Source organism: Carassius auratus, chromosome 40 (genome assembly GCF_003368295.1).
Source record: "Carassius auratus strain Wakin chromosome 40, ASM336829v1, whole genome shotgun sequence".
In the NCBI taxonomy this organism is placed as follows: Eukaryota; Metazoa; Chordata; class Actinopteri; order Cypriniformes; family Cyprinidae; genus Carassius; species Carassius auratus.
In genome coordinates this window covers 11,796,760-11,823,405 of record NC_039282.1, presented here as the reverse complement: position 1 = coordinate 11,823,405, position 26,646 = coordinate 11,796,760, and the positions used below count along the sequence as shown (strand labels likewise).

Genomic DNA, 26,646 nt, shown 5'->3' with positions numbered 1-26,646 from the left:
TGAACAGCTCGTTACAATCTAGTCTGTGGCGCCGATACAGGATGGCTGCCTCCGTGACGTGCTCCGCATATGTTTTTGTGTTTTTGTTAGTTTGTCCTGTCTTTAGTTATATTCCTGCCATTAGTTTCACCAGGGATGAACTGCTGAACATTCGGCAGAACGCACCACAAGATGTTTTTCCGGATTTCAATTATTCAGACGTTTTAGTGAACGTTGTTATCGGAGGAGCGGCGGCGCTGATCAAACGCTTCAGGACGCGCAGACGGGGGAAGCGAGCGGGAGCGCTCGTCAGACTCAGGAAGTGCGGATTTCGAACGTCGTTGCCTAGCATCCATCTGGCAAATCTCCGTTCTCTACCCAACAAAACGGACGAACTCCTTCTGCTTTCTCTACACTAATGATTGCACGTCTAAGGACCCCTCTGTCAAGCTCCTGAAGTTTGCAGACGACACCACACTCATCGGCCTCATTCAGGATGGTGACGAGTCTGCTTTCAGACAGGAGGTAAAAGAGCTGGCTGTCTGGTGCACTCTCAACAACCTGGAGCTTAACACGCTCAAAACAGTGGAGATGATTGTGGACTTCAGGAGAAACCCCCCTGCACTCCCCCCACTCACCATCATGAACAGCACTGTGACTGCAGTGGAGTCATTCAGGTTCCTGGGAACCACCATCTCTCAGGACCTGAAGTGGGACATTCACATTGACTCCATCGTAAAAAAGGCCCAGCAGAGGTTGTACTTCCTTCGCCAGCTGAGGAAGTTTAACCTGCCACAGGAGCTGCTGAAACAGTTCTACTCCACCATCATTGAATCCATCCTCTGCACTTCAGTAACTGTCTGGTTCAGCTCAGCTTCTAAATCTGACAACAGAAGACTACAGAGGGTAGTCCGGACTGCTGAGCGAATCATTGGTACAACCCTCCCTTCTATTCAAGAACTGTACTTATCCAGAGTGAGTAAAAGGGCTGTCAAAATCACTCTGGACCCCTCACATCCAGCACACTCCCTCTTTGAACTGTTGCCATCTGGTCGACGCTACAGAGCACTGAGCACTAGAACGACCAGACACAGGACCAGTTTCTTCCCTCAGGCAATCCATCTTATGAACAGCTGACAATAATGGCGAACACACTACACTTTATATTTATATACACATACACTTATTTATCTAACACACATACTCAGTATACACTTAAATTTTGCACACAATACACATGTACATACATAACTGCATTTTGTAATATACCTGCCTACAATTGTCAATTTGTATATTGTCATTCACTATCTACTTATTTGTATTTTTTATTCTTTTATTATGTGTTTTATGTTATGTCGCTGTCATTCTGTTGTACTGTGGAGCTTCTGTAACGAAAACAAATTCCTCGTATGTGTAAACATACCTGCAATAAAGCTCATTCTGATTCTTTACGAAACAGTCGCAGTTAATTACTTTGTCATTTTGGTCAAGAAGTGCATTCTAAATGCAATGTAATTACAATACACTAAAACGCATGTGAATAAACTTACTTTGGCCAGTACAACACTGTTTTCATCACCTGCTGTAGATGGACCCAGCCACAGCAGAAAGCCTCGTAACATTCCAAAGACTTGTGGCTTTTAAACTCCTGCATTGTGTAGTAACTTAAACCAAAAACAATATAATTACCAATGTCCATAAGTGCGCATGGAGGAAAATGGTCCAGGTCTTTGTGCTGCTGCAGGGAGCTCGTATGGGTATATTTTGGATGCTTGAGAGGTTCTCCAAATACCGCTGTTTTGCGCTTGGTGTAACCTAAAAAAACTGTATTCCATTGTTCCTATGTTTTCCATATGTATCGTGAGAGGTACTGGAGCAGTTTTTAACGCAGCAGTAACTTCCAGGCATGGTAAAACAGTGCAGAATTGCGAGAACCTCCTCTACTACCGAGTTAACAACACATGTAAACAATCCTGTTTCGCCGCCGGTATCCTGCCAACATGGCGGAGACAGTGATATCGAGGGAGGGGCTTTGTGCTATGACGACAACTTCTCATTCTCAATAGACAGATGGCCCCACCCATTCTGGCAGGCTCTGGCGGGTTTCATGGCCATAGGCTCGTGGATCTCCGCTACCTCAACAATTGTTCATTTTCATTTCACTGCACGAACCAATAGCCGTGCAATTACACTGCATTATTTAAAAGGCTTCAGTTATAGGCAGAGATGTATAAAGTACTAGAGAACCATACTTGAGTAAAAGTACAAGTGCTCTATCAAAAAAGTGACTTGAGTAGAAGTAGAAGTGCTCTTTAAGCACCACACTTAAGTAGAAGTACTAAAGTATTCAACATTTTTTGTACTTAAGTATTGCAAGTAGTCTATTTTAAAATTTACTACTCAAGTACTGAAAGTAAAAGTAGAAGTATTGTGTTATGTAGCTATTAAAGAAAATAGTCAAAAGTTTGAACATATTGTTTTTACCATTTCAAATGATTAACCTAAAGGACAATCACAATTCCTTTGACTGTAACTTCTTGTAAACAAAAAACGGTTACTAGGGTTAGTTAGCCCAATTTGCAAAATGATGTCATTAATAACTTACCCTCATGTTGTTTCAAACCCATAAGACCTCAGAGGGTCATTTCGAATTTTTTGAAGCATCGAAAATACATTTTGGTCCAAAAATAGCAAAAACTATGACTTCATTCAGCATTGTCTTCTCTTCCGTGTCTGTTTTAAGACAGTTAAAAACAAAGCAGTTTATGATATCTGGTTCGCGAACGAATCATTCGATGTAACCGGATCTTTTTGAAACAGTCCACCAAATCGAACTGAATCGTTTTAAACAGTTCGCGTCTCCAATACGCATTAATCCACAGATGAATTAAGATGTTAACTTGTTTAATGTGTCTGACACTCCCTCGGAGTTAAAACAAACCAATATCCCGGAGTAATTCATTGACTCAAACAGTACACTGACTGAACTGATGAAGAGAGAACTGAAGATGAACACCGAGCCGAGCCAGATAATGACTCGTTCACGAGTCAAGAACCGTTTGTGTCAGACGCGTCCGATTCGTGAACCGAGGAGCTGATGATACTGCGCATGTGTGATTTAGCGTGAAGCAAACCGACACACAGAGCGTCTGGAACCGAACTGATTCTTTTGGTGATTGATTCTGAACTGATTATGTGTTAATGTTATGAGCCCATGTGCAGTCAACGCCAATGACGCCATTGCATCGAACGCAAAAGAATCGGTGAACTGTTTTCTTCAATGAATCGAACTGTCAGAAAGAACTAACGTTACTGGTCATCCGAAAACCGATGCAACCGGTTCTTGACTCGTGAACGAGTCATTATCTGGCTCGGCTCGGTGTTCATCTCTCTCTTCACAGCAGTTCAGTCAGCACGCGCAGTCTTCTTAATCGCTTGTTTCGCTCAATGATGTGCCAGCTTCATCAAACCTCCCATCTAAAGTTCTGGCAGTGGTTTGTAATGGAATGATTCGTAACATTATTATAATTGTAACGAGTAACGATGCAGCACATAAAAAAATATCGGAGTAAAAGTATTAAACTCAGCGAAAATATGTACCGAAGTAAAAGTGGAAGTAGGAGAAAAAAATAATACTCTAGAAAAGTACAGATACCGCCTTTTAGTACTTAAGTACAGTAGCGAAGTAATTCTACTTCGTTACTATACATCTCTGGTTATAGGAAAAAAATAGTTTTCCACATTAGTGACAAATGAGACACGGTACAAGTAAAATCTTGATAGGGAACTTCGTGCTGTGCGCGTGAGACTCTTAAAACTGTGATTTATTTAAAATACTGTGAGTTGTTCAAATTGTTGTCATTGAATACGATGAAATATGAAACGATAATATTAAACTTGGAGAATTTTATGATTTATTGTCAAATGTTTCATCCCTACTTCTCACACCTTTTAGTCACATTTGTCACGGCGCGGTAGAGACAGCGCCGTGGAAGAAACAGGGTCTGGGTCCAAATGCAGGGAAATGTCACTTTATTACACACGAGAACAAAAAGGCCAACACGCAAAAACCAAAACAGAAACAAATGACAGTGACAAGCCAAATCACGAGTAACAGACCACAGCATACCAATGACAACTAATGCATCCAGACAGAGCTGTGTACTCGTGAACAAATGGGGAACAGCTGTGTGAGTGAGTATGTGCACAGGTGTACAGAGTGAGTGTATGCAACAGGTGTACAGAGTGAATGTGTGAGTGGGTGAAGGTGATGAGTCCGGGAGAATGCAAGTGGTGCCCTCTGGTGGTTAGAGGGAGGACCACCTGGTCCGGACTCATGACAACATTTTTCTCTCTTTTTTTGATGTAATAATATCTTTCACATAGCTGAACTGGGATACTTTTAAATTGTTGCTGGCTTGCCACACATTGATATTTGACTGGAATACTTATATTGAAATATTTCACACATTTTACGTAATAACAATCATAAAACTGTGCTAGGTGATGAGTTATGGAGGGATAGGCTACTGGTTGTGAGCCTTTGAGTTCATGTAAACTGAAAGAGATTTTGAGTTTTGATATCACTTATGAAAAAGAAGCTTATTCAAGTGTGCTATTAGTAAACTTAATTTAAAACCCATTTAAAACCATTTTAAACCCATTTTTACTCCATTTAAACCCATATGACTTCTGTGGAACAGAATTTTTTTTATCAAAATGTAAACACAGCTCTCTCATTCATACAACTAATTTAAAGTAGGGTTCATTACCAGAAATGTTTAATGTATTTTTATTTCAACTTTTTTTTTTTTAAATCATGTTTTTGTGTTTTCCACAGAAGTCATATAGGTCATACAGGATATGAGGATGAGGAAATAATGAAAAAAAAAAAAAAAAACATTAAACAAAAACTTGCTGTTGGATCATGTCTGCATCATCAACAGTAAAACGTGATGCAGGAGCCAAACTGTTCATTTTATTTAATTTTGGCCAGATTTTTTTATTATTAATTTTGTTGCTGGATACATATCAGAGATGTAGACAAAATTACCTAGTGTGACAGAGTGCTTTCCAAAAATCACACTACAGTACTACTTACTATTTCTGCAGTATGCAGTTTCCTGTGACAAATGATCCAAAGCAGTATAAACACTTCAACATCTTTTTCTTTTCCTGTTATTTGATCAGAATGGCACATGTCAAGACATTTTGCTCAAAACTGTGGTGGCAAACCTTTCTAATGCACTAATAAGAATCAGATGTTTAAATAGGGAGACCAAGACCAGAGTTTGGACTCATTGCTTCAACAGTACTGTGCTTTACAACTTACAAGGTTAGATGTGTTTATTTCTCAATAACAGTAACTAAAGATCTAATGTAATACAGAATGGTTCATTCCAGCCTACGCCAGTAGGGGTCAGTGGGGTTTTGGGGATGTTCAGACTGCAGGAGTCACAGGGAGTGGCCCATCTGCACTGTCATGGTGTGGGAAAATAACTCACATCAGCCTGTTACTCATCACAACAGCACTGGGCGGTCTATGTTTTACACTTTGAACTAGCACACATTGCTATGTATTGGCTACTTTCATTTTAAATTATTTTTTCATTCAATTTCTTTTGAACACATGGGATGAAAATGCTACTGTATTTGCAAATTGTTGTTTTAACAGAATAATAATCAGAATGAGCTTTATTGCCAGGTATGTTTACACATACAAGGAATTTTTTTTCATGACAGAAGCTTTTACAGTGGAACAGAATGACAGCAACAAAACCAAAACACAGATATATATAAATAAAAGAACAAGTAAATAAGGAAAACAATATTAAAATTGACAATTGTATGTGCAGGTATATTCCAATAGACAGTTTTGTATGTACAGGTAAATTATCAGTGTTGTAGTCGAGACCAGCTCTGATTCCAGATCGAGTCCAGAGAGGGTTGAGTCCAAGTCAAGACCGAGACCAGAGAGATTGAGAGAGACAAGAGAGACAAGACCTAAACAAATCTTTAAGAGTATGTAAAATGTTTGGTGGAAACAATACAATTGGTACCATACTCAAATAGTATAGAACTGTAAAACATAACATGGCATGTACACTTTATTTTATTTACTTGATTAAAAGTGACATACAAGTATGGTGACCCATGCTCAGAATTTGTCCTCTGCATTTAACCCATCCAAAGTGGCAGGAGCAGTGGGCAGCCATTTATGCTGCGGCACCCAGGGAGCAGTTGGGGGTTCAATGCCTTACTCAAGGGCACCTCAGTCGTGGTACATATCACAGAATGTTTCTTTTTTTAGAGTCTTACTGCACACAAACTCTTTGTGGCTCTTATATGCAAACTGAATAATAGATGATGTAACAGACGTTTTAAAAAGTCAATGTGTTAAAAGTCCTGCTGCATCTGCACTAACATTACACTAACATCTCACGTCACAAGAAAATCACCAATCATTGAACATGTCAATCATAGGGCCCTATGAAATCAGTTCCATTAAATTTTTTTCCAAATTCCGTTTTTTCTGTTTACATTTTTCTGGATTTTCCTTTTTAAAACTCCTTTTTAATGATTCAATTTAACTGTATTAATCAAAAAGCATGTCTAATGAATTAAAATCTAATCTAATATAATTCTGTGTTTTAGCATGTCTAATTATTTAAATACATGAAACTTAATTTATTCATTTTTTTTTTCTTAAAATAGCCTTATGAAATGTTTTTCCCCTCAGAAATTATGTTGTGTATTTACATTTTATCAAATGAAGACATAAAACATTCATTGAATTTTTCTTTTAATTATTGAAAATTAAGCAAACTTATTTTTTTGGTGAACGGGATTTACTATTAAAAATAGAACATGGAAGAAATGTGATTATTCCTTAAAAAAATAATATTTGTTTCATTTTAGTAGTAGTAGCAGTAGGTTATGTACATTCTGCTGTAATACATTTCTGGCAAATACTTGTCTTTTAATTAAACCAGACTTTTATTTTGATGGGTTGCAAACCTTTAAAGTTATGTGTATGTGATATGACGCTAGTTTTACTCAAATCAAACAGTCAAATGCTCCTGAAGTGACTCTCAGTGCAGTTCTGGAGATGTTGTTCATGTATTCATTAGGGCTGTCACTTTTGAGAAAAATCTAATTCAAATGGATATCGAATATCATGCAATGTATTCAAATATATTTGAATATCTACATGCAGCATTTTATGTCACGCCTACCTAGCGGTCCATAGCGGACTCGCAGGCGCAGAAAGTATAAGAGGCTTTAAGATGCAGTCTGTAAAACGTGCACGGGTGCAAGACCCTGATGCGCAACATTACAGAAAATGTGCGTTCACAAATGTAGCCTATGTTGATCCAAATATGGAAAGCACTTTTGAATTTAATAATATGAGGTTCTCTCCAGAGATGTTTTGCCACATTTCTTCAATTAAGGATGATTGCTGCGTAGTATATGGTGTTTCCATTTGCCTGAACTTCTTGAAGTGAGTTGCGAGGCAAACTTATTTCACTACTGATACTGCGACTATTCTTTTGTGTTCATTGGCTGGCATTCTCCACATTTTTTTTCTCCCTTAAAAACAAATGTGTCATTTCTGATGCTCAATTTTACCAAACCAATGGCTGTTGATGACTATTTGAATTGAATTCTGCCAAAGTGCATGCTTGTAGCCTATGTGTTCGTAATGTTATACGTCTGCTCATGTCTGAAAATAATTTATGAAAAACAAAATGATTTTGGACCATGATTTTGGATGATTTTTTTTAATTTAAAAAATAAAATTAATTGTAAAACTCAAAGTTTTTTTTTAAAATTGTGTTCAGCATATGGTGGGCTGCATTTGAATTTGTGATGGGCCACGGGATGAGAACCACTGCGCGTAACCTAATAGAGATTCAATCACAAATGTACAGGTCCTACTCAAAAAATTTGCATATTGTGATAAAGTTCATTATTTTCCATAATGTAATGATAAAAATTAATCTTTCATATATTTTAGATTCATTACACACCAAATGAAATATTTCAGGTCTTTTATTGTTTTAATACTGATGATTTTGGCATACAGCTCATGAAAACCCAAAATTCCTATCTCAAAAAAATTAGCATATCGTGAAAAGGTTCTCGAAACGAGCTATTAACCTAATCATCTGAATCAACTAATTAACTCTAAACACCTGAAAAAGATTCCTGAGGCTTTTAAAAACTTCCAGCCTGGTTCATTACTCAAAACTGCAATCATGGGTAAGACTGCCGACCTGACTGCTGTCCAGAAGGCCATCATTGACACCCTCAAGCGAGAGGGTAAGACACAGAAAGAAATTTCTGAACGAATAGGCTGTTCCCAGAGTGCTGTATCAAGGCACCTCAGTGGGAAGTCTGTGGGAAGGAAAAAGTGTGGCAAAAAACGCTGCACAACGAGAAGAGGTGACCGGACCCTGAAGAAGATTGTGGAGAATGACCGATTCCAGACCTTGGGGGACCTGCGGAAGCAGTGGACTGAGTCTGGAGTAGAAACATCCAGAGCCACCGTGCACAGGCTTGTGCAGGAAATGGGCTACAGAGAAGCAGCACTGGACTGTTGCTCAGTGGTCCAAAGTACTTTTTTCGGATGAAAGCAAATTTTGCATGTCATTCAGAAATCAAGGTGCCAGAGTCTGGAGGAAGACTGGGGAGAAGGAAATGCCATAATGCCTGAAGTCCAGTGTCAAGTACCCACAGTCAGTGATGGCCTGGGGTGCCATGTCAGCTGCTGGTGTTGGTCCACTGTAATTTATCAAGGGCAGGGTCAATGCAGCTAGTTATCAGGAGATTTTTGGAGCACTTCATGCTTCCATCTGCTGAAAAGCTTTATGTAGATGAAGATTTTGTTTTTAAGCACGACCTGGCACCTTCTCACAGTGCCAAAACCACTGGTAAATCGTTTACTGACCATGGTATTACTGTGCTCAATTGGCCTGCCAACTCTCCTGACCTGAACCCCATAGAGAATCTGTGGGATATTGTGAAGAGAAAGTTGAGAGACGCAACACCCAACACTCTGGATGAGCTTAAGGCCGCTATCGAAGCATCCTGGGCCTCCATAACACCTCAGCAGTGCCACAGGCTGATTGCCTCCATGCCACGCCGCATTGAAGCAGTCATTTCTGCAAAAGGATTCCCGACCAAGTATTGAGTGCATAACTGAACATAATTATTTGAAGGTTGACTTTTTTGTATTAAAAACACTTTTCTTTTATTGGTCGGATAAAATATGCTAATTTTTTGAGACAGGAATTTGGGGTTTTCATGTGCTGTATGCCAAAATCATCAGTATTAAAACAATAAAAGACCTGAAATATTTCAGTTGGTGTGAAATGAATCTAAAATATATGAAAGTTTAATTTTTATCATTACATTATGGAAAATAATGAACTTTATCACAATATGCTAATCTTTTTAGAAGGACCTGTATTAACAGTGAGTCATAAACAGGACTATCTGGATTACTTTTTTTTTTACTTAATGTTTGAAACAGCAGGTTATCAACTTATATTAAGTGCATATCCCACAACATTAGGCTAAATGAAAAAAAAAAGAAAAAAAAAAAAGAAGTAAAAAAAAAATAGAGTGCCCTCTATTGGAAAAGATGGCAAAGAATAAAATGAAAATCAAACGGTCTAATCATAGATTGTAAAAAATGCGCTACACATGGCATTTAAAAAAACTGATATTTTATTTATAGTTTGATTATGGATATTTTACATCATGTTCGAATGCATATTCGAATATCGAATAAAAAGTGACAGCCCTAGTGTTCATGTCCTCATTTAGTGAGACGGCAGACACTGAAATCACCGCAAGCATCACGCGCACTTCCGTGTGTGTAATAAACAAAGTCGCGCTTATGCGCCATTCATTGACAGAGGCACGCAGAACATGCAGGATTCATATTGAAATAAACTTTTCCAGCATAATATTTACAGATACTAGTCCATATCGTGATTTGATGTAAGTGCAATGGCCTACTTTTGATTAATTCATTCAAAATTTGTCAAATTCCGTGACATTCCGCGTTAAACTGTAAATTCCATTTTTATGACTGGATTCCGTGATTCCGTCCGCATTTTCTGTATCGTGGAAATCATAGGGCCCAACAATCATATATCAATTTAAAGAAATATTGACATTCAGTAAAAATCATGAAATATTTTGATTGGGACTTGAGTGGACTCGGGAATAAGTCCGATTCCTAGTATGTTTGAGTCCGAGTCAATACCGAGTCAAAATGCACGTCCATGATAAGTGCAAGACCATTAAAATACAGTCTCGAGATCGAGTTCAAGACAGAGTCTGAGTCTCAAGTACTCAACACTGTAAATTATGTGCGAATTTGAAGTGTAGACTAAGTGTGTGTCTCAGATAAATAAGTGTATAAATATGTAAATGTATAAATTGTGTTGTGTGTTCTACAATTATTGTCATTTGTTCATGAGATAAATTGCCCGGGGGAAGAAACTGTTCCTGGTGCTCAGAGCTCTGTAGCGTTGACCAGACAGCAACAGTTCAAAGAGAGAGAGTGCTGGATGTGAGGGATCCAGAGTGATTTTGCCAGCCCTTTTGCTCACTCTGGATGAGTACACTTCTTGGAGAGTGGGGAGGGTTGTACCAATGATTCACTTAGCAGTCCAGACTACCCTCTGAAGTTTTCTGAGGTCAGATTTGGAAGCTGAACCAGACAGTTATTGAAGTGCAGAGGACGGATTCAGTGATGGCATAGTAGAACTGTTTCAGCAGCTCCTGTGGCAGGTTGAACTTCCTCACTTGGCGAATGAAGAACAACCTCTGCTGGGCCTTTTTAACAATCAGAATCAGAATCAGAATACTTTATTAATCCCCAAGGGGAAATTCTTTGTCACAATAGCCCGCCTTTCACATAGAGTCTATGACAGAGGGGTCTTTAGATGTGCAGTTGTTGCTGTAGAGGGAGAAGTGCAGTGGGGAGAGAACACAGCCCTGGGGAGCTCCAGTGCTGACTGTACGATTGCTGGATGTGAATTTTCCCAGCCTCACTAAGCTGCTGCCTGTCTGTCTGTCAAGAAACTGGTGATCCACTGACAGATGGAGGCGTGCATGAAGAGCTGAGTTAGTTTGGGCAGGAGGAGGTTTGGAATTATGATGTTAAAAGCTGATCTGAAGTCCTCACAAGTCCCTGGTCTCTCTAGATGTTGCAGAATATAATGGCAGCCCCATGTTTACATGCATCAATGCATCGTCCACAGACCTGTTTGTTCTGTAGGGAAACTGAAGAAGATCCATCAAGGGTCCAGTAATGTCTTTCAGGTGGGCCAGCACCAGTTTTTCAAATGACTTCATGATCACAGACATTAGAGCCACAGGCCTGTAGTCATTTAGTCCTGTAATGTTGGATTTCTTTGGGATGGGGATGATGGTAGAGTGTTTGAAACATGAAGGGATTTCACACAGCTCCAGAGATCTGTTGAAGATCTGCTTGATCAGCTTGTCAGCACCAGATTTCAGACAGGCCGGTGTAACACAATCTGGGCCTGGTGCTTTTTTCCTTTTCTGCTTTCGGAAGACATTGCGCACCTCCTCTTTGCTGGTCTGAATTGCAGGTGTGGGGGAGAGGGGGGTTGCAGGAGGATGTGTATGGTGTGAATGGATGTGTGGAGAGGTGTTCATTGAGCCCCTTTCACACTGCAACGTCGGACCCGGCATATTGCCGGAACATTGCCGGGTCGCCTTCTGTGTGAAAGCAAACACGTCCCGGGTCGGGGACCTAGTAACATTGCCAGGTTCAATCCCGGGAAGAGCGCTGTGTGAACAAAAGCCAGATCTAATGCCGTGTCGAAGTGATGACGCACATTATTGGTGACTCTTTTACCAGCTGTTTTGAAAGAAGATCAACGACATGCAAAAAAAAATATATATATGTGAAAACTGTAATAATGCAGAGATCAGTTAGTTCCTCACTTTCCGCGCTGACGCAGAGACCATTCGCTTGCTTCAGTGAAAGTATAACGTGCCTAACGTTTTCGACTCGTACATTACACGTCACGCCCTGATGTCACGTGTCGTTACGGGATCTTTACGGGTTGTGTGTGAAAGCACGCACATATCCCGGCTAATCACTGGCAGTGTGAAAGTGCAAAATCTAGCGACCCGGGAACAATTGCCGGAACTTTACCCGTGTATTTGCCGGAATGGCAGTGTGAAAGGGGCTTGAGTGTGTTTTTCAAACCTGCAGTAAAACCCATTCAGATTGTCTGCCAGTTGTTGATTCTACACAGTGCTAGGGGAGGGTGTCTTGTAGTTGGTGATTTCCTTCAGGCCTTGCCACACTGAAGCTGGGTTGCTGGAAGTGAAAGTAGTCCTTTGTTTTTCAGAATAATTCCTCTTTGCCTCTCTGATCTCCTTTTCCAGTGTGTATTTGGCCTGTTTATACAAGACATTGTCCTGGTAGGAATGCACATATTTTGACAGAAGCTGATATATGATGTTACAGTCTCTGTGAGCTCGTCCAGATCAGTCGCAGCAGCTTCAAAATACTCCAATCAGTGAGGTCAAAACAAGCTTGTAAATCCTGCTCTGCTTTAGTCCATCTTTTTACAGTCCACAATACAGGTTAAGCTGACCTCAGTTTCTGCCTGTAGGTTGGTATAAGAATAACTAAACAGTGATCAGGGAGTCCTAAAGCTGCCAGTGGAAAAGAGTGATATGCATCCTTTATTGTGGTGTAAATGTGATCCAATATATATCTGTCTACAGATATAATAACAACAGAACTTTGTGCACTTATAAAATAAAGATAACAAACAAGGTGTGATGTCTGCAGCCTTTGTCTGCGTTGATCTTCATTTAGACACGCGTCATTAAAATGAAATGTCCGTGAATACTCAACAAAGAGACATGAGAGAGATATCTATAGAAAGCCTGGCGTCTACTTTTAAATTAAACAAGTGCCATTGAAAACAGATATTCTGTGATAAAGTAATCCATATTGAAAACAACGCAATGTCAGTTTTTCACGTCTCAGTTCATTATCTTCTAATGAGACCACGTCCCCGCGCTGAACGCTCTATTCAGATTCTAATGTTTCATTGAAGCGCGCAGCTTGAATACGCCCACACAGAAGACGACAACGCGGTGAGACCGTTCTTCAAGTTCTTTTATTTTACTGTTTGCTTCACGATGAGAGGAATAAGATATAATTCACCCCAAAAAGATGTGATGTGGTTGAGGATTTGAGATTTGGATTTCCTCAGAAAAAAAAGGATGAAGTGCTTTATTCAGCTGAGATCATAAACATGAGTAAGTCTCTTTTTATTTATTTATTTATTTATATACTTTTACCAGTTTTCACAAAAAAAGTGGAAATATTTTGCTAGTTAGACTTTTTCCTAACTATAATTCCTGACTAAATGTATAATCAAGTGAAATATTATGAAGTTTAAAAAAACAATACACAATACTATACCATTCAAAAGCTTGATGTAAATAATATAAATGTAACAAATAAATGTAACTGTAACAAATGTAACAAACAATGCTGTTCTTTCAATTTATCCCCCCTAAAACAGGAAAAAATATTCTCAGCTCTTTTCAACATTAATAATAATAATAATAATAATAATAATAATAATAATAATAATAATAATAATAATAACAATAAATGTTTTTTTTTTTTTTTTTTTTTTTTGTAGAAAATAAGATTGTTAAAAGGATTTCAGAAGGATTGTGTGACTGGAGTAATGATGCAAAAATTCAGTTTGAAAGTCAGCTTTGATTTTTTTTAATAAACTGTTTAACTGCACTCGCAAGTGGATATTAAATTATGTTGTGGGATAATTAAATATATTCTAAATAAACTACAAACATACAATTATATACATTTATTTTGTTCTCACATTCTTTCTTGTAACTCCTCCCTCTCAGTGACACAGCTGACTGAAAGGCTGATTATGCAGCTGATTATGCAGGTCTTTGTCTTCTCTGGTGTAAATCACAATGATATTCATGATAGTTGACGCCTACTCGCATATGACTTTTACAAACAAAAAGTGTCTTAGAACATTTAAATCAATATATTGTTTTCTGTGAGTGAGTAAACAAGATGGTTTTCACATAATTTAGAAAGAAAAATTCTAGACTACAAGCTCCAGTTCTCAAAAACCATAGTTCTTTATGTGTTTTATTGCCTTATTCAAGTGTTTTAACATTTTTAGTTTTTCACTAACCACTCATAACATTTATTTTCTCAAAAACACAATCATGTACACACATGCTGCTCACATATTATTATAGCCCAGTTTGTGCTGATTAAAGTGAGATTAGACTTTAGCCATTTAGATGTGTATTAGAAACTGAACAAAGCACAAATATCAGGGCATGACAAAACTTCTTCAGGCCCCAAAAAATACCCTTAGACTCCAGAGGGTTAACTCTGTTACATCTGTACACCACCTTTCGTTGATGTAAAAGCATGTCCTGCGGCCGCTCGATTTTCCAGTTGATTCTGTGTCACGATCCGCTCTGAACAGTGGAAAGTCGGCAGATTTAATGCACTGTCCAGTCTGGCATCAGAGAAACACAGAACAGCGTAAGAGCGTATCATCATCATCTGCGCCATCAGAGAGTCTCTGATGCCATATAAACCTATTTGCCAATTATTTATTAATTAAATCTGTTATTGACAGCAACATAGTGTTGGCCCAGATCGGGCCCACATCTGGCCCGCGTGAAATCCATGCAGGCCAGATGTGGGCCGGATCTGGGCCAAACTGCTTGCTGCCTTCTTGCATTATTTACAAACTATTTTCCTGTAAAGCTACTTTGACACAGCCAGTATTGTATACAAATAAAGGTGACTTGACTTAATAAGTAGTTGAAATTCATAGTATTCATATAAAACAGTAGGCAAAAAGTACACAGATGGCCTATTTAATACTTTCACCATGATTCTGATGTGTGCATCCAATGGACATACATATCCAATGGATACAGTGGACTGCATGCGTTATAGATCTGATCTTTAGGACAGACTGTTCCTGCTGTTATCAGTCAAGTGATGAAATTGGATCTGTTTGTTGAGAGAGTGCAGTCCATTTCCAATATCTACATCAGTTGCCATAGTAATGACAGACATCAGTATGGTCTCATTATGTCAGAATGGTTGTATTGATGTGATAAGCACAATTATGTAACAGAAGAAAACTAAATTTTCTTGCAGCCACAACTTTTCAAACTTACTGATACTGATCATAAGTCTAATAGTCTGTATGCTTTGGCCAATCTCATTCTGTGTACTCATGACGAAGAATAGCAATAAAATTGGCCAGAAAAAAAAAATTAAACTTCATTTTTCAGATTTCTAAAAAACAGGGTTATACATGCAGGTCTAATTTTAAAAGATAATGAATTAGCTGTAATTGTTTGATAAAATGGGTTTTATTTTTTCTGCAGTTGAAATTATTTTGGTAAACTTTGTAAGCATATCACAGAACAACATGACAAAGGACAGACATCTCAAAAATGCCACATTTGACCATTTTACTGGCTTTGCTTGGCATATTGCTTCACAAAATCAGCACATATAGCATAAATTAATGTTAGCAGAGCCACAAGTTCATTCTTTGTACATCTATCGTCCACCTGCAAAACACATAATAAATTAATAAATTAATTCACAAGTGACCAAGAGTTGAACAGAAATGCTTTACAGGGAAATCCACTCATTTAATGACATTTGTCAACGTAGTTTTTCTCGTCTGCCCCTCTTTGACCCTTTAACAAACTACAGCATAAATTCTACTACAGCTCACACACAAGTATTATATTCATTTTCCTCTTACTCTCAAATAACAACACATTACATATTTTGAGAATAGAAAAAGACATTAAGAAACCACTTTTAGCCTGTAAGTTCACTTAAATATTAGTGAACCGGTAAAGGCCAATGCCAGTGCCACTAAATGTCCCACAAAGTTTAACATCATAAAATAATGGCAGTCTTATAAAGCACATTTTTAAATAATCCACCGAACACATGAAAGGATTCGAATCTAACAGACAATCTACACAAGTTTATTTAACAAGTCCAGACCACTTACAACCTCGCATGTAAAGTAACTAACTTAATACAAAATGGATTTGGAATATGAAATGATGAGTTAAAAGGAAAATAAAACATCTTCCACAATGCTAGAAATTGAGTATTTGGAGGTCCCAGCCCGCCATAAAATACTGAATGAAATTACAAATTCGAATTAAAAATGGGTTACTTCTATTTCAAACTAAATATGGCGCCTTTTTACCTCTAAAATTGAGCAAGCACACATTTAAATATAGTTACATTTCTAGCATATCTCCTTTACCTAAAATGATGCTAATATTCTCATATTCTCATGCATTTAGGCTCCTGAAAGAAATATCATACTAATTTCTAAATAATTGGCACGGTTGTCCAACAAAACTGTGTTTTAATAAAACTCTCCACAGCTGAGTCATTGTTACCATGAAAAAAAACCTATATCACAGTTTAACAGTGAAGTGTGTCATTTCTGTACCCCTTCGTTATACTCCACATCCAACATTGTTCAGAAAACAGCTAGTCTAGCCCCAAAAACTGTGTAACACGTCTATCACAAAAACAAAGAGTCCTTCCGCTAATCTCAACAGGCATAAAGCATGGCTGATTTACAGCTACAGCTGCTCACATTAACCAGCCAGTTTGCTGAAACTGGGAACAGTTCACTGTAAAACCTAACAAGTTAACTTAACTCAAACCGTTTGAGTAAACAGATTGCCTTGATTTAAACCCTGTAAGTTTTAAAACTTTGCATTCAAGTAATTAAGCGATTAACTAAGTGCTGATTGAGAATTAGTGATGAACAGCTGCTGTTAACAAACAGAATAAACCCAAGAACTACCGCAACTGACTTCAGACACAGACTTAGATGAAATCAACTGAAATAAAATACATGAAATCTCTCAAGATCTGATTAAACAACCCACAAACAGCATCACCAGCTCCACTTATTAATAACCAGACTGACTTTATTTCTGTCAGACGTCTACAGAAGATCTTATTGAGAATGAACTAAGGTTTAGATGTTGATTTATTGTTTCATTTGAAGTAACCATGTTAGAGATCAGTGTTTGCTTTAGTTGGGCTCCTGACCCTTGATTTCTGTCTTAGTTTTTTTCTCTGGCTGTTATAACCGTGTGTTTCTGAAACACTTTCGTTGTAACTCAAAAGCCCAGAAGAAATAAGTGTTAACCTGTACCTAGGTGTAGGTTGTTATACTTTATATCGGTGATGATCATCATCAATTATTGAACAGCTAGGAGTCTAATCTCTGATGAAATAAGTGTTGTGTAATTCGATTGATTATAGTAAAAGTGATATAAGAGCCAGTGGTTCTGTAATAATCAGTTAATACAAAGACTTTCCAAACAGTTTGGTCTTATATTGTGTCAGTTAGTCACACACAGACATCAATAATCAGAATATGAACCTCAACAATGGTGACCATAAAATAAAATAAAAAAAAATGCTGCAGAGCATGCTGGGAGCCATGGATGAGTTCTGTACTACAATAGTACCCAGCATGCATTGCAGCATGTTTTTTTCGTCACCATTGTAGAGGTTCATATTCTGATTATTGATGTCTGAGTTTGACCAGTTACTGGCATAGAAGAAAAATGTATGTGTACAAAATGTTTAGAAAGTCATTTTTATATTAACTGATTATCACAGAATCACTGGCTCTTAGTGTCATTTTTACTAGAATCACTTCTACTAATTACACAACACCTACTTCATCAGAGATTAGACTCCATACAGATCGATAATTGATGATTATCATCACCAATATAAAGTATAACAACCTACATCTAGGCACAGGTGAACACCTGATGGCATTTCTTCTGGGCTTTTGAGTTACAACAAATGCGTTTCAGAAACACACGGTTATAACAGCCAGAGAAAAGACTAAGACAGAAATCAAGGGTCAAGAGCCCAACTAAAGCAGACACTGATCTCTAACATGGTTACTTCAAATGAAACAATAAATCAACATCTAAACCTTAGTTCATTCTCAATAAGATCTTCTGTAGACGTCTGACAGAAATAAAGTCAGTCTGGTTATTAATAAGTGCAGCTGGTGATGCTGTTTGTGGGGTTGTTTAATCAGATCTTGAGAGATTTCATGTATTTTATTTCAGTTGATTTGATCTAAGTCTGTGTCTGAAGTCAGTTGTAGTAGTTCTTGTGTTTCTCTTTTCTTCAGTGATTCTGTTTGTTAACAGCAGCTGTTCATCACTAATTCTCAATCAGCACTTAGTTAATCGCTTAATTACTTAATTGCAATGTATATCTTCTTTCAATGAACTCAACTGAATTAAGTTCAGAGTACTCGTAACTGTTAGTTTTTTTCAACTTAAACGGTTTAAGGCAATCAGTTTCCTCAAACGGTTTGAGTTAACATGACTTGTCAGGTTTGAGTAAGGCTGTGTCTGAAGTCAGCTGTTGTTCCTTTCTCTCTTTTCTTCAGTAATTATGTTTGTTAACAGCAGGTGTTCATCACTAAAGCTCAATTAATCACTTAATCACTTAATTACAATGTATATCTTCTTTCAGTGAACTCAACTGAATTAAGTTCAGAGTACTCATAACTGTTAGTTTTTTCAACTTAAACGGTTTAAGGCAATCGGTTTCCTCAAACGGTTTGAGTTAACATAACTTAAGGATATCTGTTTACTCAAACCGTTTGAGTAAAGTTTACTTGTCGGGTATTACAGTCAAGGCAATCAGTTTACTCAAACGATTTGAGTTGAGTTAACTTGTCGGGTTTTACAGTGTTTATATTTGGAAGCCTTCTGTTGTAATAAGTTAGTAAAAACAATTCAAACTGACCTGAGAGCAAAGTAAAACATTTAAAATTATGATAAATTTGAGCAATTTTAAATGTCTATACATCCCCCTAACAAAATCACATTAAGGACAGTATGTTTTTATTAGTATTTGAATAGAGAATTTACGGTTATTTTTGAATATGTAAGTTTGCTCTAAACTATTCCATAATGACAGCCAGGGAAGCAATGTGTTTTACGGAAGAATGGTCAATATCCGTGTTCAGACTGCATGCAGAGTAAAGAACTACCCAATGAATACTTTGAAGTGCATATTTGTCAAGCTAAAAGGAGAAGGTCTGTTAGTTCGTACATGCTGCTGGATTGAAAAGTCCTTAGTTTAGGAGGATACGGAACCATTGTGGAACCTTAAAATGTCATTGTTTACTCTCCCTTATATTGTCAACTAAAGGACTTTTTCGTAAGGGTAACTATAGACCCATTCACACCAAGAATGATAGCAATTACGATATATTTACGATATATTTACGATATAATTACGATATATTACACTATATTAGTGTCCACATCAATGCACAATAATGTTCTGCGTATTATAAGCGCTTACTGCAGTAACGTCATCTGCCGATTTAAATGCTCACGCTCTTCAAAGTTGGATGGATTTTGATTTTAGAGATCATTAGCTGTAAAAAAAAAACATTCTGAAAGTGATTCCAAAAATACTGTTCTTCTGTGCCGTTATCGTTGTAGTTTTTATCGTTGTAGACTTCGATTCACCTTGTTTTTCATTATTCTCATTGATTTATTAAAACGTTGTAAAAAGATAAAAAGTTATAATTATAGTTGTCGTAATAGTTATCGTTCTTGGTGTGAAATGGCCCTAAGGTTAGCCTGGTAATACCAAACTCGGAAGTACGAAGTCTGACATAGTCAGGCTACCCTTAGGTTGTCAAAATCTCAGATTTTTACTACACGATTATAGTGATATTATAATAGATTTTTTTCTTTTTTGGCCATTAAATCACATTTTAAATAGTGTAGGGAGGCAGAGAGACAATAGCGTACAAAGACTGTAGATCGCCACTTCCTCCAGACTGGAGTGTCTAACAAAAAACTCCCTTATTGGCAAAATATTTGTTTTGTTATGACTAGGTGGCAATCAGTGTTAGGGACCGTTCACACAGAACACGTTTTTTTCCATTCCAATGCCCTACTTTTCCATTGTTTTTCTATGTAAACATGCTAGATGGACGTGTATGGCCATTGTTGCAGCGTCTTGCACAAGCGCTGCATTAAGACGCCATGTCTAAGAATTTTCACTTTTACTAGCAGCGCCACTCATCAATGTCAGTTCCAAAACAGTGGACCAATCAGAAGACCCCGGAAGCTGGAGCTTTGAATTTAACTGCTGTTGTATCATGTCTTAAAAGCACATCTCGAGACCCTCACATTCTGCAACGTGAATTTTTTTAAACTATGCCTGTGCACTGTATCTTTTTTTTTATTTATTTTTTTAAATAGGACACATTTTGTGTGAACGGACCCTTAAGGTGCAATGTATCTGGAAAAGTAACATGCATATCTAATTTTTATTAATACTGGTATATTGGCGAGACCCCTATGTGGAACAACAAAGGTCTTATAAAGCAAAATATCCAAGCTCATTTAAAAAAAAAAGAAAACATTTACTTCCAGTGTATGAAAAAGCGCCACTTGGACATTTTACTAGATAAGTACTTTCGTCTTATAAGTAAAAGAAACATAATTGGAACTTTTTTTTTAATCAAAATTGGACATTTGTGGTTGTGTGTGAGCTTTGCATTTACAATGCATCATATAAACATCCATACACAGACCTCCTCTTGAGATGATCTGAGTTCGGTTCACTATAAAAAGGGCTGGGTTTGCATTCACATATAATGCGATATTCATATGATCAACTGTCAGACCAAGTGTGAGAGCAGTCAAATTTTTATGTAAAAACTACAAGGACCTTTTTTGAACTTTTTCTACATTCCAAAAAAATAAAAAAGTGACCTTCTCTCTTACGGTGAAATACAGGACGAACTGCAATTCAATTTGGCAGGCAGACCACCATGAATTCAGAAAAACTTCTGTTTGAAGTGATGTTCTGCCCTTATAATACTGTTAAAGGTGAGGTGTGTAATTCCTGTGCAACTATTGCCACTAAACAGATAAGATTTTTGAGTTTCAAACAGGTTTCCTGAACAATCCCCATGTATGCGATTGGTCAGACAGTCCTGTCCTAAACTAATGGGATTGGTTGAGCCAGTGTTGCCTTGTCAGGCTGTTCAGGATGCAAAATCAAATGGCTATGTTTCAACAGAGTCACAGTGTTTGCACTTTTCTGGGTGAATCAAACTAAAGAAATCAAACAGATTTCTAGCTTTCTCTGAATTTTAAGATGTGATGAAAGTATTTTAACATTGCAAAAAATTGCACACATCACCTATAACTAGATTTAAATATTCACTGCTTATGGTTCTTCACTCACACTCTGAGAGAGCACGTAGCTAAATTTTGGTTTCACTGCACTTTAAAGTTAAACATTTCTAACATGCATGGCAAGACCGTCTAGGAGGTTTAGTAGAGTTTTTTTGTCCTTAAAAGACCAAATAAACTGGATCTATGGCTTTAGTTGGTGTATCATTTGCTATTTTGTCAGAGGAAAATCAGTTTATATCATGGTGTAACAGTATAAGAGCATTTTGAGTGACAGGGAGGAACACATTCAATGTGAAGATTAGAAAATCATCAGGACTTGATGCCTTTAGCCGGTTCGCTTGACTGTCGCACATCTGTCCACTCCTGCATGGTGTTTTGAAGGGCTTGTGTCTTCTCTTTGTCCACTTGGACATAGTCCACTTTTTCATCTGAGGTCACTGAAGAGGTGGACGGCTGTAGGAAAGATAAAAAAGACTGTGAACAGATGTGAAGTGATAGGATTTAAATATATTCAATCAAACAACTCAAAGTGCAAAGATTCACACAACATTAAAGGTATACTCCATCACAAAATGAAAATGTTGTCATTTTGTTTTCTTTCAAATCAAAGTGTAAATACACATAGAAAACATATCCTTGTGGCACGGCTGACAGAGAAGAGTGCACGCTGCCTCCATATGGTGCTACAGTGATGTGGAGAGACACATAGGAGAGTTATTTTTTAATAAAATCCTTATTTTTGTTTTATGCGCATACAAAAACTATTCTCGTCGCTTAATAACGTTACGGTTGAACTACTGATGGCAGATAGACTATTCTGACGATGTCTTTTATACTTTTCTGGACCTTGACAGTGTAATTTACTTGGCAGTCTATGGGACAGTCACGAGCCTCCTGGTTTTCATCCAAAATATCTTAAATTGTTTTCCGAAGACAAATGAAGGTTTTACAGGTTTAGAATGACATGGGGGTAAGAGATTAATGACAACATTTTCATTTTCTGGTGAAGTATCCCTTTAAATAAAATTAAATTATGCTTTTAAATTAATGCCCGTAAGGGATTAATTTTGAGCATCTGATGATGAGCTTTTCATTTAGTTGATATGAATACTAGACATACCTTTCTGTGTGGACCAGGGGAGCCAGGCTGAAAGTCCAGGGCCAAATAGTCCACATTACCACAATTCCTGGGCGCAGGACTGTTGGTTCCACTCATCGCTGGGGAGGTAGACACTGGGTTTTGCTGCACAAATATAAACATGTATTTTGAGGAACAGCTTACTGAAACAAAAACAAATTTCAAAGAATGGTATAGAAAGGTAGTCTATAGTTGAGGAACTTCGAACTCTACAAGGTTGGGGTGCTATCCCCAAAGCACATTCAAGCCTTTTCATCACATTCTGTAACTTGACTTCTTGCCCTCACCATTGCCACATAATTCTCCTCACTGTCTGCAGAATCAGTGCTGGTGATGCTCTGGGTTGAAATGGGCCGACAGGTCTGTAACGAGATGGAGTTCAAAGGCCTGTAAAGAAAAAGAACATTCACTTAACATTTACTATATAACTACTAACTAACAGTTACTATATAACTAGTTTAAGCCAAGACATCACGACCATGGACCATTTGCTTAACATGGCAAAGTCAGAAGTCTAAATCCAGTTGACTGATTTCTAATGGTTTTCTGGAAGGCGTTTGTTGTGGTCGTTAAAAGTCTGCTGGGCAAAAAAGCCATGTTTACAAAGGGGCCGTCTACAACAAAAATGGTGACATCATGCGCGTGCGTAAGTACGTGTTAGAGATGTAGACAATACATGCAATACATTTCGATTTTAAAGGGAAGCGCAAACAAACATACACAACAATGGCGGAGTACATGGTAGTGTTGATGCTGCTTAAGAGTTTGCTTATAATTCTTCAGCAAAGTGTGGATTGACTTCACCAATATTACAACAAACAGTGGAGATGTATATTAAGCAACATAAAATATTCATTTCCCTACAGGTACTGTTTATTAACGAAATGACAGTGCTAACTACTGGCCTGGCATACGTAATACAGCAGTTTTTCGCCATTTTCGCGGATATGCATAAATGTAAATTGTTTTGAAAATGTTGGCATGTATACGTGAAATTTTCTTTAGCATTGTTTTTGGATCACCCAAATTGTTTATGGATTCTAAAAAGGGAGGAGACATGTTCCAAACTAACGTGTACCTGAATGTATATGCTAGGGCTGAACAATTAAAGGACATCAAACCAAAATCGCGATTGGGCTTGATGTGATTATTGAATCACAAAGGTTGCAATTTTTTATTGAATAAATATATGCAAAGCGCCAGTAGTAAATCCCGCTCATCTATGCAAGCACTGTGAGTTTGAGTCGCTTATACCGTGCATCTGTTTAAGCAACACACTCCAAACATCCTCTCAAACTTAACGAGAAGCGTTTATAAACCTTTTGTTGAGAATATTATAACATTATTTTACCCCACAACATCTGTTGATTGTTTTGAAATTAGTTAATTTACAGATCTGATGTGGCTTATTATTAAAGAATGAGGCACACAATACAGAATAATCTATACTACAATAAATGCTATGTTGATTAGCAATACATTATTAATTCACTTTATTATTATGAAAATACCAGAGATGGCGTGAAGAGCATAGACAAACCATATATTGTCATAGGTTTATTATCTTCATGTTTAATCAGTTCATACGATTCTAGCTTCTTTTAATTCAGTTACAGCCATAGCTGGATACCGTTGCCCACATTAGGGATCTGCGTGAGGGCGCTATCTGGCGTCCTGTATGAATGACACAGACATGTTTAGCACTCAGTAATGTGCATTCAGACCTGGGCAATAAATAGGAAAAAGAATACTTCTCTCTTATGAAATTTGTAAGTAAAGGAGTTTTTTTTTTTTTTTTCCCCAGAGTGGATGTATAAAAGGCTCATATTTAATATCAAAGACATGGACTCCATTTTTTATTTTACCTAACTCCTGAAGAATTTGCTGTCAAAGATTTTTATCATATGATGCACAGTTATAGGCCTGTATGTTAACAAGTAACCCTGGAGTTTTCTGTAAAACAATACATTCCTGTAAATTAAAAGTAGTATTGTTATTTTCTAAAATTTTATTTAATTATTCTATTATTTTTTTGTTTATTTGTTTTAAAAATCGCATTTAAATCGCAATTTTAACCAGAAAAAATAGCGACTACATTTTCCCTCCAAACCTAGTCTGGTCTGCTATAATCCCTCCCTCCATATGTAGAGGGAGTTGTTGTGTCCTTTCGTAGTTTTAAATAATGATTTAATGATTTTATATTTATTTGTTTCCGTAACGGCTATAATACTTCTCCAATGAGCCGCTTCTTCCTCAAGTTTTGACGTGGTACTGCAGGTTACAACAGCAACATGCCTGTGGACACTGCAGACTAACGGTTTGCATGTGTACTGCATCTTGATGCGGGCAACGATGCAGAAGTATAAATGAAAACTGACGCATAGCCTACAGTTTAGGTCCAACGTACAAGTATAAATCAGCCTTTAGATTGGTTGCTTCACATGTCTGTCAGTGAGTCTCTACCTGTCTAAGTGGATGGTCCTTGACTATTGAGCCCAGACTTTGTCATCAGACAAAGCTGTGGTTGTGCAAGACTACTATATAACTGATCAAAATAAAATATTAACACATAATGTTTTTAATAATTAGGGCCAAGCACTGAAAGTGCATAGGCACTTTTTTATCTTAGATTTCTTCTTCTTCCTCTTTGGAAGTCTATGAATGCTCATAGAACCATTTGCAGGAAAGTTATGACATGTTGCACACAGATAGAGGATAGTCTCAACATTACACATAGCAAGTTTGGAGTCTCCAACTGAAACACTCTAGCACTACCAACAGCTCAAATTCGCACTAATGTTCATGCTAATACTGTTTGAAACATACATTTCAGGCAAAATTCTTTTTTTCCTCTGATTCCTTGGCTCATGCTGAGTCGGATGCAAATTTTTTATTAATCATTAAACCTATTTTTTCAAACTTGTCCTAAATGTTTTGTCAGACTTAAACCAAAATTGGCTCAGATCATCTTCAGACCATTCTGGCTAAAAGTTTTAAAAGTTGATCAGTCAAACTGTTCAAGAATAAAGAATTTGATGAAAAGCACACCAAAATGGGTGTGAGGCTATATTTCCACAACACTCTAGCATATTCAAACCGAACTTGGTGTGTTATAATAACGATGACCTGGGGGTACCTGCACAGTTTCAGCACAGCGCCACCAAGTGATCAGGATAAATGAAAAAAAAAAATGGTATTTTGAAATTGGTAGTTTGGCCAAAAATTACAAGACTCATCTCTTTAGATAATTTTCCCATGTTGGCCAATTTGAATACCCCTGAAAATACTCAAAAAATTTTGGGGCAGCACCAGCATGTGGTCAGAAATTATAATAAAATGCTAATAGTTTTTGATTCGTTTTGACTATTGTCATGTTACTGGTTTTGATATATTCCTTGAGTCATGCCGAGAACAGCAATACCAAATATAGCTGCAAGCAACAATTACGGGGCCAAGCACTACAGAAGCAAGCTTCAGACCAACTGCAGGAATGAGTAATTAAAACCATTTAAGATTATATTAGTCAAAATGGCTGAAAAATCATAAATACAACCATTAGTAATATGATTTATTGGCTCAAAACCTCTGACCAGTAGATTGTGCTGTTAACAAATTAATGTAGCATGGTCAGTGTGAGGTGATAATGGCACATACAAAGTTTGGTGTAAATATGTCAAATATTTGCAGAGATACAGCCTCAGATGAAGTTTGGCACTATGCCTAAAATTTGTTGCGAAGCTATACGAAAAAGGTTTCGTTTATAGACAAAAAATGTGTACATTTTTGTAAGCACAATCTGAAGATCATCTGACTCGATTTTAGTGAAAATCGGACCAGTGGGTGATGAGTTCGAAAAAATTGGTTTTCAATATAAATCAAAATGGTGGGACGTTCTGCTTACATATTTGGTATCTATGTTGTCGGCATAAGCCAAGGAACATTCTCATTACAATAGACTAATGCAATCAAAATTTATTCGCATTTTAGAAAATTTAATTATTAATGGTTGATTAATGGTTTATTACTCTTGACCAATAGGTGGCGCTGTTACAAATTGATGTGGCATGGTCAGTTTGAGGTGACAATAGCACATATAAAGTTTGATGTAAATATGTCAAAGCTGTGCAGAGATACAACCCTCAAATGCATTACTTTACATAATTGGTATTGAT

At 37.3% G+C, this 26,646-nt stretch overlaps 1 protein-coding gene across 1 annotated transcript in view; it reads right to left on the bottom strand.

The window, feature by feature from the left end:
- Positions 1-18,975: 18,975 nt before the first annotated feature.
- LOC113058575 (GRB2-associated-binding protein 2-like) overlaps positions 18,976-26,646 on the bottom strand; it is a 69,567-nt gene continuing 61,896 nt past the window's right edge. The window contains exons 8-10 of the mRNA XM_026226599.1: positions 22,762-22,861; positions 22,457-22,579; positions 18,976-21,789 (exon numbers count right to left, since the gene is read on the bottom strand). Of these exons, the coding sequence (XP_026082384.1) occupies positions 21,646-21,789; positions 22,457-22,579; positions 22,762-22,861 (367 nt within the window). The 3' untranslated portion in view covers positions 18,976-21,645. The remainder of the gene's footprint in view (positions 21,790-22,456; positions 22,580-22,761; positions 22,862-26,646) is intronic.